Source organism: Peromyscus eremicus, chromosome 9, assembly GCF_949786415.1.
Source record: "Peromyscus eremicus chromosome 9, PerEre_H2_v1, whole genome shotgun sequence".
NCBI lineage: Eukaryota > Metazoa > Chordata > Mammalia > Rodentia > Cricetidae > Peromyscus > Peromyscus eremicus.
Window position 1 is genome coordinate 60,685,311 of NC_081425.1, and position 13,288 is coordinate 60,698,598.

Here is a 13,288-nt window from a genome sequence, read left to right on the forward strand (position 1 = left end):
ATGTAATAGAAACAGAACAAAACAGTCAACAAATCTAAGAGTTATTCTTTGAGAAGATAACAAGATTGACAGGCCCTTAGCTCAATTAACCAAAAGAATTCTGTTAATTGGCCCAGATTAACAGACTCAGAAAGGAACAAGGAAGTACAACAGACACCAAAGAAATTCAGAATATTATAGTGAAATACTTGTATTTCATTAAGCTTGAAAACCTAAAAGACATTGTTAAATTTCAATTTCTAGATTCACCCGAACCACCAAAATTAAACCAAGAAGTCAGTAATCTAAACAAACCCAAAACAAATGAGATCGAAATAATAAAAAAAAAAACCTTCCAGATTTAAAAAAAAAAAAAGTCCAGGGCCAGATGGATTCACAGCTAACTTGATGTCTGTCTTGCAAAGAATGTCTCCAGCCAGTCTTTCTTAAGCCATTCAAAAGAATAGAAACAAAAGGAGCATTCCCAAACTCCTCAGAAGCCAGTATCACTTTAATACTCAAACCATGTAAAGGCACAGCAAGAAAAGGAAACTACAGGCCAGTGTCCTTGGTCAACATAGGTTCAAAAATGTTGAACTCAGCTTTCCCATTCCATTCCCTGGGGACTCCTCAGATACTCATTCCCAGCTCTCCATTACCCCATCCCTTTGTGTCAGCCTCCAGTACCCAGAGGTATTTTTGTCTTGTTTTGTTTTTGTTTTTTGGGACAGGATTTCTCTGTGTTGCCCTGCCTGGCTGTGTTGGGACTCTCTCTAGACCAGACTGGCCTTGAACTCACAGAGATCCCGCCTGCCTCTGCCTCCTGAGTGCTGGGACTAAAGGCGTGCTGACCACTACCCTGCCCCAGAGGCATTCTTTATCTGGAATTCCTCTGGCCATACTGGCCTAGGAATCAGGTATGCAATCTTCATTCTCCTTCCTATCTCCACTTTCCAACTCCCCAGTCTTATCCTCAGCCTTGTAGCAGACCGTTTGCAGGGTCTTAGGTTCCCCATGACTCCATTCCCTGGGGACTCTGTAGAACTCAACAGGAGACTTAGCCTTCTTCCCTCACCCTGTTCCTCTGTGTCAGCCACCACTATCCAGAGGCACTCTCTACCTGGGAACATGATGGCTATGTTGGCCTGTTGTGGGAATTTGTATACTTTGTCAAGATATATTGTTGTGATTGGTTTAATAAAGAGCTGAATGGCCAAGAGCTAGGCAGGAAGAGGTATAGGCTGGACTTCCAGGCAGAGAGAGAAGAACTCTGGGAAGAAGAAAGTTGGAGTCGCCAGCCAGACAAGGAGAGGAAGCAGGAGGTACAAGATGGAAGAGAGGTAACACCACATGACAGAATGTAGATTAATATAAATGGGTTAATTTGTTATAAGAGCTAGTTCAAACAAGCCTGAGCTAAGACTGAGACTTCATAATTATTAAGTCTCTGTGTCGTTATTTATGAGCTGGCCACCGACAGAGAAGCTTGCTGTACTGGCCTGTAGATAGAGTGATATGCATTTTCCTTCTATCCATTGAAAAATTTTCAGTCTCATCCCCTAGCCCTATAGTAGATGGCTTGCAAGGGTGATTCCTCCCTCCCTGACTCCACTCCTACAGGACTTTACCAAACTTCGTGGCAGACCCAGCTTTTTTCCTCCAGGTGGACCCATTCCGCCCTCCGCCCTCCTGTCCCATCTTCATTCCTTCATTTCAGCTCCTAATCCCTAGAAGCAAGTTCTACCCAGGACCCCCAGTGGCCACCCCTGGCAGGGACTTCTATACTCCTTATCAGGCCACCACATGGTTCTAAGATCTAGAGAGGGAACCAATAATGGAACACCCACCCAACAAAGACAAGAACAGTTATAAACACCCAGAATCACAGTCATCCCGAACTCAGATGCCTAGACACCAGTGCAGAAAGTCAAACATTAGTGGCCAAGAAAATATGCCTCCACCAGAACCCAGTAACTCTATTACAGTAGGCCTTAAGAAATGCAGTGTAACGGAAGCACAACACAAGGACTTCAAAATAACAATTAGGAACATGTTCAAGGACATTAAAGTAATCAGTGAACCCTGTGAAAGCACAAATAGTGGAATGAAAACAATTCGAGACATGAAAGTAGAAATGGAAACAATAAAGAAAAGTACGGTAAAACTGGAAATGAAAAACTTAGGAAGCAAACAAAAACCTCAGAGGTAAGTCCCACCAATAGAGTGCAAGACATGGAAGAGAGAATCGTAGGCATTGAAGATAGAAGAAATGACTACCTCAGTTGAAAAAAATGTTAATTCTAAAAACCTCCAAGAAATCTGGGACATCATAAACAGACCAAACCTACATGACAAAACAATAGTCATTTTATCCATTGTGTGGCTTGAGAGTGGTTGGTTGCCTCTGGCCTCCCTTTCTCTTGGGTTAGTAATTAATGATCTAGCATCATCTGTGTATGTGTCAATGTTGGCTGAGACCATGTTCTCCACATAGCCTTGTCCTCCACTGTTCAGTGCTCACATGGTGGTTTCAGAGATAACAGCAGGAGAGGACACAGTCTCCAACATCTAAGTATTTTCAAGCTTTCTTGTTTAATGTTCCATTGCCAAGGCAAGTTGCACAGCTTGGCCTCTGGTCAGCCCAGACACAGGCATGGGAATGGAAAGGGAGATTTTGTAGTTTAACAACTAAGTGCTTACACTTCAGTGAAATAGGCAGTTTGAGTGTGGATTACCCCTTCTGATTCAGGAAAATAGGAAAAATCTGATAAGGTCTAAAAACAAATTAATCAGTAGCTAAAAACTGTAATTTTTCCCATCTTTTATTTTTTCCAAAACAAAAGTAGTATTATAGGTGAGCACCAACAGACATTCAAAGAAGCAGGTAATTCCAGTTTGTTAAATGGTTTCAGATTAAGAAAGAGGACTCCCAGCTCCTTTTATGAAACAAGAAAAACTATCACCTGAGCACCAATGAGAGAGTTCCAGAAAATATGCTTGTTAGCCAGTTCCACTTGGGAGAGGAAGAATAATTCTAAATGAAATCTTAATAAACTGAGTCCTAGATTTAAAACGATAGTCTAAAAATGGACTATTTCACATTTGCAGAGGAAAATGGGAAATTGATACAAAAGGAACATGATTTAATGAAATTAAATATCCATTCATAATTGAAAAGAAACGTAACACTTTAGGTATAAATGATTCTTTCTGTCCAGTGTGGTGGCGCACACCTTTATTCTAGCATTCGGAAGGCAGAAGAAGTCACATCTCTCTGAGTCTGAGGCCAGTTTGATAGGGATAGCAAGTTCCAGGCCAGTGAGGACTGCCCAGTGAGACACTGTCCACCCAAACAAGAAAATATCAGTATGGTGATTTTTTATTTGTACTAAAATGTGATTTGTATGTTAATAAATACAGTTGCCTGGGGGTCAGAGCTATTAGAGCCATAGCGAAAGCTGGGCGGTATATTAAAAGCTGCACACCTTTAATCCCAGCACTTGGTAGGCAGAGCTAAGTAGATCTCTGTGTGTTCAAGGATATAGCCAGCATTGGAGACACACACCTTTAATCTCAATACCAACCATAGAAGACCTGGAGGTCTGTACAGACAGGCAGTGACGAGGCGGTCATGTGGTTGGGTTTACAACCAATGAGAAGGCAGAACAGAAAGTCTTTGTAAAGACAGACACACAGGAAGTAGGTCTCTTTCGGAGAGGTAGGAGCACCGCGAGAGGAAGGGTAAGGTTTTTAGCTCTTAGCTCTGACCTCTTGGCTTTCTTCTTTGCATTGGTTCTGTGTTTCTTATTGAATAAGACGGTTACTTCTGCATATCAGGAAAGTTCTTCCTATCTAGATACAGGTACACCTACCAAAGCAGATACGTTATTGTCTGTAATGACAAGTGCTGTCCCAAGAATGAGGAATCTATGTGTAGACCTGAAAGAGTAGGAGTGATGGATGGATTCCCAAAAGGCTTTGGGAGCTTAACTTTTCAGATGATGAGAAGCTGGAGTAACCAGGATGGAAATAGAAGGGATCAGAGTTAGAATAGTTTAGGGAATATAAGTTTCTTAGTGTTTCTAAACACCATGACCAAAGCAACTTTGAGGAAAGAGGGTTCATTTCAGCTTCTAGTTTGTAGAGGGTCATTCAGGGAAGGAACTGAAGCAGAGGCCATGGAGGAGTGCTGCTTACTTACTGGCTTGCCCCTCATGGCTCGTTCATCCTGTTTTCTTGGAGCACCCAGGACCACCAGCCCAGGGGTAGCATTGCTAGCGGTGATCTGGACTCTCCTAAATCAACCATCAATCAAGACAATGCTCCACAGACTTACCTCCAGATAAATCTTATGGGAGTTTTTTCTTAACTGAGAGTCCTTCTAGCTTATGTCAAATTGACAAAAAACTAGCCAGTTTTTTGTGGCTGTGCTGAAAATTAATTTGTTTAAACTTTTAAATGGAATTAATTTTAGTTGTTAACTTGTGGAAAACAAATTTCAGATTTGTAGTTTGAAACAAAATTGCAAGAATAATAAAAAAACTACTCTACACCCTTGTGGCACCTAGCTTCCTTGGATTATTAGCACTTTTCCATATTTGCTTTATTTTTCTTTAATTACATATTAGACACATGCATTTTTTTCTTTGAACCAGCTGCAAATAATAGCAAGATTTCCTATTATCTTTAGTATATCAGCTCATATTCCATAGAAAGAGATTTTTCTATGTGACAGTACATTTATCAGATTAACATAGGATTACATTATCTAATCAATAGAGTCAATTCAGAATTTGCAAATTGTAAGTCAAAAATCCTATCCAAGATCAGGTTCAGCATTTTGTTGTGGGACTGGTCCCCAGTCTCTCTCATCTTTAGTGACTGAATCTTTGAAGCATACAGGCTTTTTTTTTTTTTTTTTTTTTTTTTAGATTTACTTATTTATTGTGTATACAGTGTTCTGCCTGCATGCATGCTTGCAGGCCAGAAGAGGGCACCAGATCTCATTACAGATGGTTGTGAGCCACCATGTGGTTGCTGGGAACCGAACTCAGGACCTTTGGAAGAACAAGCAGTGCTCTTAACCTCTGAGCCATCTCTCCAGCCCCAATACAGGCTTTTTTTATTCAATGATAGATTAGGGTTTGTCTGCTTTTTCACAAATTGTTTAGTTTGATCAGGAATAATGCCAAAGGGATATTGTTTCTTTTCCCTGCATCAGACCAGGGAGCACACAAGAGTTAATTTGTCCTTTACGGCTGGTAGCACATTTTGTCACCTGGCCAAGAATGCCATCTAGGGCTACATGTATGGCTTAGTGGTGGAGTGCTTGGCTAACATGTGCAAAGCCCTGGGTTCAGCCCCTAGTAACCGCTTCACACAAAACAAAACAAAAACCAAAGAGCACCATCTACTATTTTTTCACTATATGTTAATATATATTGTGTGAAGCCACTTGAGATGTATAAATATCAGTGGCTTTGCCATCTGTGAGGTACTGTAGCTTAAGAGACAACTAATATTGGTTATTTGTGTAGTTACTAAGGAAGAATGATGTTATAAAAGTGGGATTGAGCTAGTGACTATATAGATACCATTGTGTTTAAATGTGCTGGCTTGTACACAGAACAAAAGTTGGTATTATGCGCATGTGTATGTAGTTTTCGTTTTCTGTGTGATCTGAATTTTGCCATGAATATTAAGGCTTTTTAAATAACTTTCTGTTGTAATCAAATACATCCAAAAATATAGGGCACCTGAAGTATATTCAAATTTTAAGTTGAAAAATTTGTCACTGTTAAATTAATTCTTGAAATGGCGTAGTTAACATTCTAAACAATTAGCCAGGTGGTGATGGTGCACGCCTTTAATCCCAGCTCTCGGGAGGCAGAGGCTGGTGAATCTCTGTGAGTTTGAGGCCACAGAGTGAGTTCCAGGAAAGGCACCAAAGCTACACAGAGAAACCCTGTCTTAAAAAAAAAAAATCCAAACAATTTACATGCCATAAAATGTAGGATGGGAAGAATTCTCGTTTGTAAAATTCGGGTAGCAAGCGTTTAATCTGGGTTGGCAAGATGGCCAGTCAGTAAAAGTATTGACGGCACAAGCCTGATCACCTTCATTCAGTTCTTGGACTCCAAAAGAGGAGAAGAGAGAACTGAATCCCAAAGTGTTTCTCTTATTTCTTCTATAAATGCACTGTGGCTCATGCCCCTAGTAATAATGATTCTAATGGTAGTAAGTAGTAATAGATAGTAAAAGTTTAGTCTGAACTGGTGCTAATTCATGTGACATTTAATAAATTCCTATTCCTTTTAATATTTATCCTTAAGATCTTGTCTTCTTAATAAATTGCTTCAGGCAGCTGTTAGCAGTAGGTAGAGGAAAACTGATACATAGTACTGTACCCCAAGTCCCTTCACAGTGTTGGTCAGAACACTTGATGCTTAATGAACTGAGGGTGGGGATGATACACAAGCAGTGGAATTAAACTAGTTCATTGTTAATTCTGGCACCAAAGACAATTTCATTCACAACAGCCTTCATGGACTCTTAAACATTTATTTATTACCTTTCAGAACAAAAGAGACGAGCACTTACTGAAAAAGAGAAATGTTCCCCAAGAAGAAAGCTTAGAAGATTCAGATGTTGATGCTGATTTTAAAGCAGTAAGTTACCCTCGTTTTTATAATGTGCCTGTAAATATTTTTGTCATAGCTAGGGGACATTATTTTAAATTTAAGAAAAATTAGATAATGATAATTACAAGGCATATTAATTCATAACCAGATAGACTAATAAATAGTTTTGTTAATATTCTCTGCTGAACTATCTTTCTTTCTTTTTAAGCAAAATGTAACACTAGAAGCTATATTGCAGGTATGTTATTAATTTAATACTACCATCCTGAAATGATTTAAAATAGTTTTTTTTTTAATCTCTGAAATACACACTTGTTGTTGCAGAATGCCACAAGTGATAACCCTGTAGTCCAGTTGAGTGCTGTCCAGGCAGCAAGGTAAGAGCTGGTCTGTACTTCCCTCCCTTCGGGTGTTGTAGCTGACCATGCACAAGTGGAGTGGCATAGTATATTTATGTTCACAGTTTGAGAGCCATAGCAATTAATTTCTTATATTTATTTTTATAGGAAACTGTTATCCAGTGACAGAAATCCACCAATTGATGACCTAATAAAATCTGGGATTTTACCGATTCTAGTCAAATGCCTAGAAAGGGATGATAAGTAAGTCTGAATCCGTCTACTCACTTTTTTAAGTTAATTTAAAATTTAAAATTGCTATTTTACCGAAGGGTTCAGTGGTGATTTGTTTTCACTAAGCTTGGATTTACTTTCATTTTGAGATACTATAGACAAAACTAAGGCCTTGAGCATTTAAAGCAGGTGCTCTACCACTGAGCTGTATCCCTAGCCCTATGTTTTTTAAGTTGTCATACATTTCCATGTAATTTTCTTACTCTCTGATGGTATTTAAACATCACAAATAGTATTTGAGTCACCGTTCGCTTATGAGTCTATATATAGATTAGCCTCATGACTAGTCAGCATGAATGGTTTCCAGAACCATGTGGCTGTTCTTTACCCTGGGAACAGTCTCACTGATCACTGGTCCTCTGAGTAATCTTTAATACCACTCCAGCCATGGTTAGTTGTCCTGTATCATGGGAGGGCACTCTTCTTACCCAGAAGAGAAGGGAGGGTAGTCCTTGGCATCTTAGAAACTTCTGTCCCCATTTCCATTTGTGTATAGACATTTCTCAGGGATGTACATTAAACGCCATCAGTTTGAATTAACTTGGTTTGAACTCCAGAATTCTTTAAAACAAATACTATTTTCGCCTCTAGAACATACGGCCTGAAACAAAGATATTTTGCTAAATGTTCAAAAAATTTTTAGTTGATTCAATAAAAATAGTGATATATAAGTGCTGCCACTAAGGGCTTTTTGTATGTAAGAACGCCTTGTGTTTCCACAGTAGCTGCCCTACTCCCTCTACCTCTAGGGCCTTAACTGTGTCTGTTAATGCATTTGAGATAACCTCGGTAAACACTAAAATGCATTGATGGTGCAATAAGGAGTGAAAACAAAGCCACTTCCTTTTAGATTAATTTGACAAAGAGTAAGCCCAAATTTGAATTTTCATTATTCTCCTTGTGTCTTCCATCTGTATGTACACTCCGGTTACTGGCCTATCTGTAATCTGCCTGTTATATGGGTCTGAATCTGCCCCTGTCCTTGTGTCTGTCCCTAACAAAGGGCTTTTACTCTGTATTGGTCAGCACAGTAAACATGGCATTGGGAAAGGGATGAGGAATTCAACTGACCCGGGCAAACAGTACTGCAAACACATGATCAAGCTGTATTCACAGGTTGTTTTCAACATTTATGGTGAATATTTGTGTGTGGAAGGTTGCTTCTAACCTGGTCAATATTTTCAGCAAGTGATTACCAACACACACATACACACACACACACACACACACACACACACAAATTCTGGGTCAGGAGTGTGGAAGAGTACATAACTTAAGAGTAAAGCTTTGCATTAGCTTAGGTTGTAAAAGCTGATTGCATGAACAATCCAAGGCATATAGTAAGGTTGGTTACATCATTCTCTTAAAGGCAAATTAAATTTAAAGAGGCAAAACTCCTAGGGGCTAGCAGGCTAAGTACACTGTCTTAAGTGATCTCAAGGGGAATTATCAGTGGAGCTGTGAGGTCTGGAAAGTCTCAGTCTCTTTGGGATCAAGGGATACTTTGATTAAGATGTGTCCTGTACTTATCACCTTAAAAAACTGCTATGTATTTTCCAGAGCAGAGTTTGAGCAAAGATTAATTTTATTCCAGCTGTTTAAAAAATGAAATTCCATTTTACATCTACCACTTAGGCTCCTTTTTGTTCTTGGTTCCCAGCTCTGGGCCTTTAACCTCTTTTATCCATTTTACATGCTGTTGACTCTAACTCTAACCCCCCCACCCCCCCACTGGATCCTCATACAGGGCAGGCAGTACTCCACCATTGGGCTATATCTCCGGCCATTGCTTCTGTTTTAGCTTTTTGTTCATTGACCTGGGTAGGCCACTTTGAACTGGCTCTGTAGGCCAGGCAATCTGTGAATTTACCATCGTTCCTTTCCCCCCACTTGCTTCATATCTAAAATTGCAGGCCTGTACCCGGCTTTACTCTCCACCCCCTTTTTTTTCCCATTACCCTTCCCTTTCTTCTGTCTGTCTATCTCCCCCCTCCTCTTTTTTTGAGACAGGGTCCTCACTGTGTAGCCCTGGCTAGCCTGGAGCTCACTATGTAGACCAGGCTAGCCTCCAGTTCACAAAGATGCACTTGCCTCCCAAATGCTAGGATTAAAGGTGTGTGTGACTATGCCTGACTTTACTCCTTTTCTCAGTAGAATAAATTCCAAGTTCTGAAGCCTAGAATTTGTGGTACAGACCATACTTCTTCCCCCCAACATTCACATGCACACAGTTTCTTTTTTGTGCATCCTTAACTTTAGCTTTCTTGATCTGTTTCTTATCGTCCATACATATTATCACCCAACCTATGGTGTCCTTTTTAGTGTAGATTGTCAGTGCCTGCTGTTTAAAATCCAATTTACAAGAGTGAATTTGAGTTTTACTTTCTTTGTTGGGTCTTCCATGACTGTCTCAGTTCTAATACTTTAACTGCAGAATTATGCAGGCTTATAAATAGCTATAGTTGGTAATGTAACCCAAATGGTGTAGTGTAGTCAGATGGGGGTCCCAGATTTAAGACTAGTCTGGAGGCTGCAGCTGTATTGAAGTGATGTGAGAACTTTGGCTCATACAGTGATCATGGGTTTCTCTGTATATACAAGGAATATTCGAGAGGTAAAGTTGTCATGACCCATTCATTAGATGTTTTTGAGTAAGGAGGAGTCAAGAGACATAATTGGCTAAGTGCTGCAACTATTGGTGGACATAAAGAAGGCAGGTTTGTAGTGACTGTTGGAGAAGCAGTCAGATGGATAGGTAGATAGAGATGGGCAGCTGGTGATGAATATAACAAGGTGAAATTGAAAGACCACATAAGAGGGTTGTGTAGATTTGAGGCTTGTAAGTTAAGGTGGTAGTTCCATGTCTAAAGGATTATTTTATTTTTAACAGTCCTTCATTACAGTTTGAAGCTGCTTGGGCACTAACTAATATAGCATCAGGAACTTCTGCACAGACTCAAGCTGTTGTACAGTCTAGTAAGTCAAATCTTTCTTTTTAATGGTGACAGTGGGTTTTATACTAATGACTGAATTTCATCTTAGACTATTTTAAAGTTACAGTATAAGTTTTTAATGTTATTAATGATTTTTTTATCTTTTCCATAAGTATTATTAAAATGTCATAATTGTTATTTTGGACCGAGAAAGAGAATAGACTTTCAGGGTAGAGACCATCCCCTAATAACAGGATTGAAGTGTCTTGTTTTTAATACCTTCTAAGTATGCTGAATAGCTTAGGCCTTTCATGTTACAGCATATACTTGTTTGGGGGTGTGGGGCAGGGCGGGGCAGGGCAGGGTCTTGGTGTGTAGCCGGGTCTGTCTTTGAGCTTTTTGTGTAGTCCCCACCTGATCTTAAATTCAGGATCCTCCTGCTTCAGTGTTCTGAGTGCTGGGATTACAGGTGTCACACCTGGCTCACATACCCTGGTTCATTTTTCTTTTTTTAATTGTGAGACAGGTCCTCACTGTGTATCCCTGGCTGACCTGAAACTTGTTATATAGACCAGGCTGGCCTTAAACTCACAGAAATCAGCCTGCCTCTGCCTCCTAAGTCCTGGGATTAGAGGTGTGTGCCACTGTACGTGGTGCATTGGCAAACTTGCTTATTTTAAGATAAACTGATTTTGTGGCTGAAATTAACATAGCTTAGAAAATTTTCTAATTTGGTGCTAGTTATTTATAGTAGTGAGCAAGTTTTTAGGAGGTAAGGTTAACTATAGAATTTTACTTTCATTATAAACTGAATTTATCAGTGGTGGAAATATAAATGCTTTGAATATTAGTTTGTTTTTTCTTAAAAAAAGCTACTCATGGAGTTTGCCGTGTGTCCCCAGTTCTTGCATACAATGACTTGTACACACATGTTCACAGCAGCATCAGTCATAGTTACTCAGAAGTCCACTATTAATGGATCAATAAAATGTATGCAGCAGGATATTATTTAACAGTCTAGAAGAATAAAGCATTGGTACCTGTGACATCATAGGTGAACTGCAAAGTCACGAAGTGAGAGAAATCAGACATAAAAAAATCACATTCAGTGTGATTTCTTTGAAATGTCCAGAATCAACAACTGCGTAAATAGAAAAGGCAGCTGTTTAGTGAGTGCCCGGTTCTGGGGTGCTGAGTACTAGAAGAGTAAGTAGTTAGTGGTTGCTAGAGACAGGAAAGCTCTTTAAGGAGTGACGGGCATGTAGTCCTGCAGAAGTGCTAGTAATTAGCATATACTTACAGTGATACATTCTTCTAAAGTATAAGTTATTTTTAATAAAAAGGCCAAGTACATTATCTAAGTAGTGTAGAAGTAGAGCTAAATATCCTAGAGCTAGCACAAGAGTAGAAAGTTTAAGAAAAAGTGAACTTATTTTGAGGTTGGTTATAATGATAATGTGTAGGGTATAATAGAGTAAGAAATTTAGGGAGTAGAGAGATTTCTCCACAGTTAAGAGCACTGACTACTTTCCCAGGGGATCCAGGTTCCATTCCCAGTGTGTGCACACGCACGCGTGTACACACACACACAACAGCTCACAGCCATCTGTAACTCCAGTTCTAGAGGCACCCTCTTCTGGCCTCCACAGACACTTGTAATGCACAGATATATACATGTAGGCCAAACACCCGTATATATAAAAAATAAAGATAGAATAAGAATTGTGATTATTTTAAATTATTTGGTAAATATGGTTAATAGGTTTTGATCAATCATATTAGACATTAGAATTATATTGAAAATAAGTATTATGGTTCAGGATGCATGTTTGGGATGGAATCTTTTAAAAATTAAAAGATTTCATGCATTTTTTTTAGTTGATGGCATAGTAGCATGCTTTGGGCTCTGTTGGGTGCTTTATTGCTCAAGTATTAGCAGGTTAAAAGTACTAAAATTAGTTATTTTTGTGTATCCTTGCCACATTTGTGTTGCAATGAACTGTGAATATTTTATTAAGCTACTTGGGTTGGAATCTGTGAACACAGTAGATAACCCAGTTTTTCTTACGTACAGATGCAGTGCCACTTTTTCTGCGACTCCTCCATTCCCCACATCAGAATGTTTGTGAACAAGCGGTGTGGGCTTTGGGAAACATTATAGGTAAGCTGAATTTAGGTTTGAAAAGACTTGACTTGAGAATCTTAAATTAACTTTTTTCCTACATTGGCATAGCCATTATACACTATGTTTCCTCTGAATTTCATGTGAGTTGACTGTATTCATAAACATTTGTAAGGTGGTTCTTAAGTGTAAAAGGAATATGTAATTTGTGTCAGTAGTGGTTAAATTTGTGTTCCTCAAATCAAAATCGTGGAAAGCAACGCTTGATGTCCGACTACTGGTGAGGAAACATAGAGCATCAGTGTCCCAACATGAGCCATTGCACACATTTCAGACTTTCTCATCCTGACTGTAATTTTTTTTTAAATACAATTTTCATTTCTGTAGGTGATGGTCCTCAATGTAGAGATTATGTCATATCACTGGGAGTTGTCAAACCTCTTCTGTCCTTCATCAACCCCTCCATTCCCATCACCTTCCTTCGGAACGTCACATGGGTCATTGTCAATCTCTGCAGGAATAAGGACCCCCCACCGCCTATGGAGACAGTTCAGGAGGTAAATGCAGAATTGTAAAGGCGAGATGGTTTATTTCCCTGTTTAAGCTTTATTCATACACAGGGAATATAATGAGCATATTCTGATTTCATTAAAAGTATGAAGGTTCTTTTGTTTTTAAGTATAACATACTGTATGTCAAGTTGGGTGTTGCACAAAAGCAAAAAGAATGTCAGTCCATTTTAATGCATTATTTTCATGAAGAGAAAACGTTAATTCAGTGGGGGAAGAGGGGAGCCAGTTTTGCTGTATTGCCTTACGGATTTAATGCTAAGAAATATGCAAATAATTTGAGTGAATTTGCATTCAGTCCATTGATTTCTGACAAAATTGATGTTCTTAGAAATGTGGTCTACTTTAAATTTTAAAAATCCTATAAAACCTTTAATCTAGCTCGACTGTATAGAGAGTTGGTGACTCTGTA

The 13,288-nt window shown here is 39.1% G+C and overlaps 1 protein-coding gene across 3 annotated transcripts in view; it reads left to right on the top strand.

Annotated features, from left to right (window-relative positions):
* Nucleotides 1-13,288, top strand: part of Kpna3 (karyopherin subunit alpha 3) — an 80,195-nt gene that overhangs the window by 46,967 nt on the left and 19,940 nt on the right. For all 3 annotated transcript variants that reach the window (XM_059273525.1, XM_059273526.1, XM_059273524.1), the window contains exons 3-9: nt 6,558-6,647; nt 6,829-6,858; nt 6,945-6,997; nt 7,127-7,222; nt 10,143-10,228; nt 12,260-12,346; nt 12,695-12,864. In XM_059273525.1, coding sequence (XP_059129508.1) covers nt 6,558-6,647; nt 6,829-6,858; nt 6,945-6,997; nt 7,127-7,222; nt 10,143-10,228; nt 12,260-12,346; nt 12,695-12,864 — 612 coding nt within the window. The remainder of the gene's footprint in view (nt 1-6,557; nt 6,648-6,828; nt 6,859-6,944; nt 6,998-7,126; nt 7,223-10,142; nt 10,229-12,259; nt 12,347-12,694; nt 12,865-13,288) is intronic.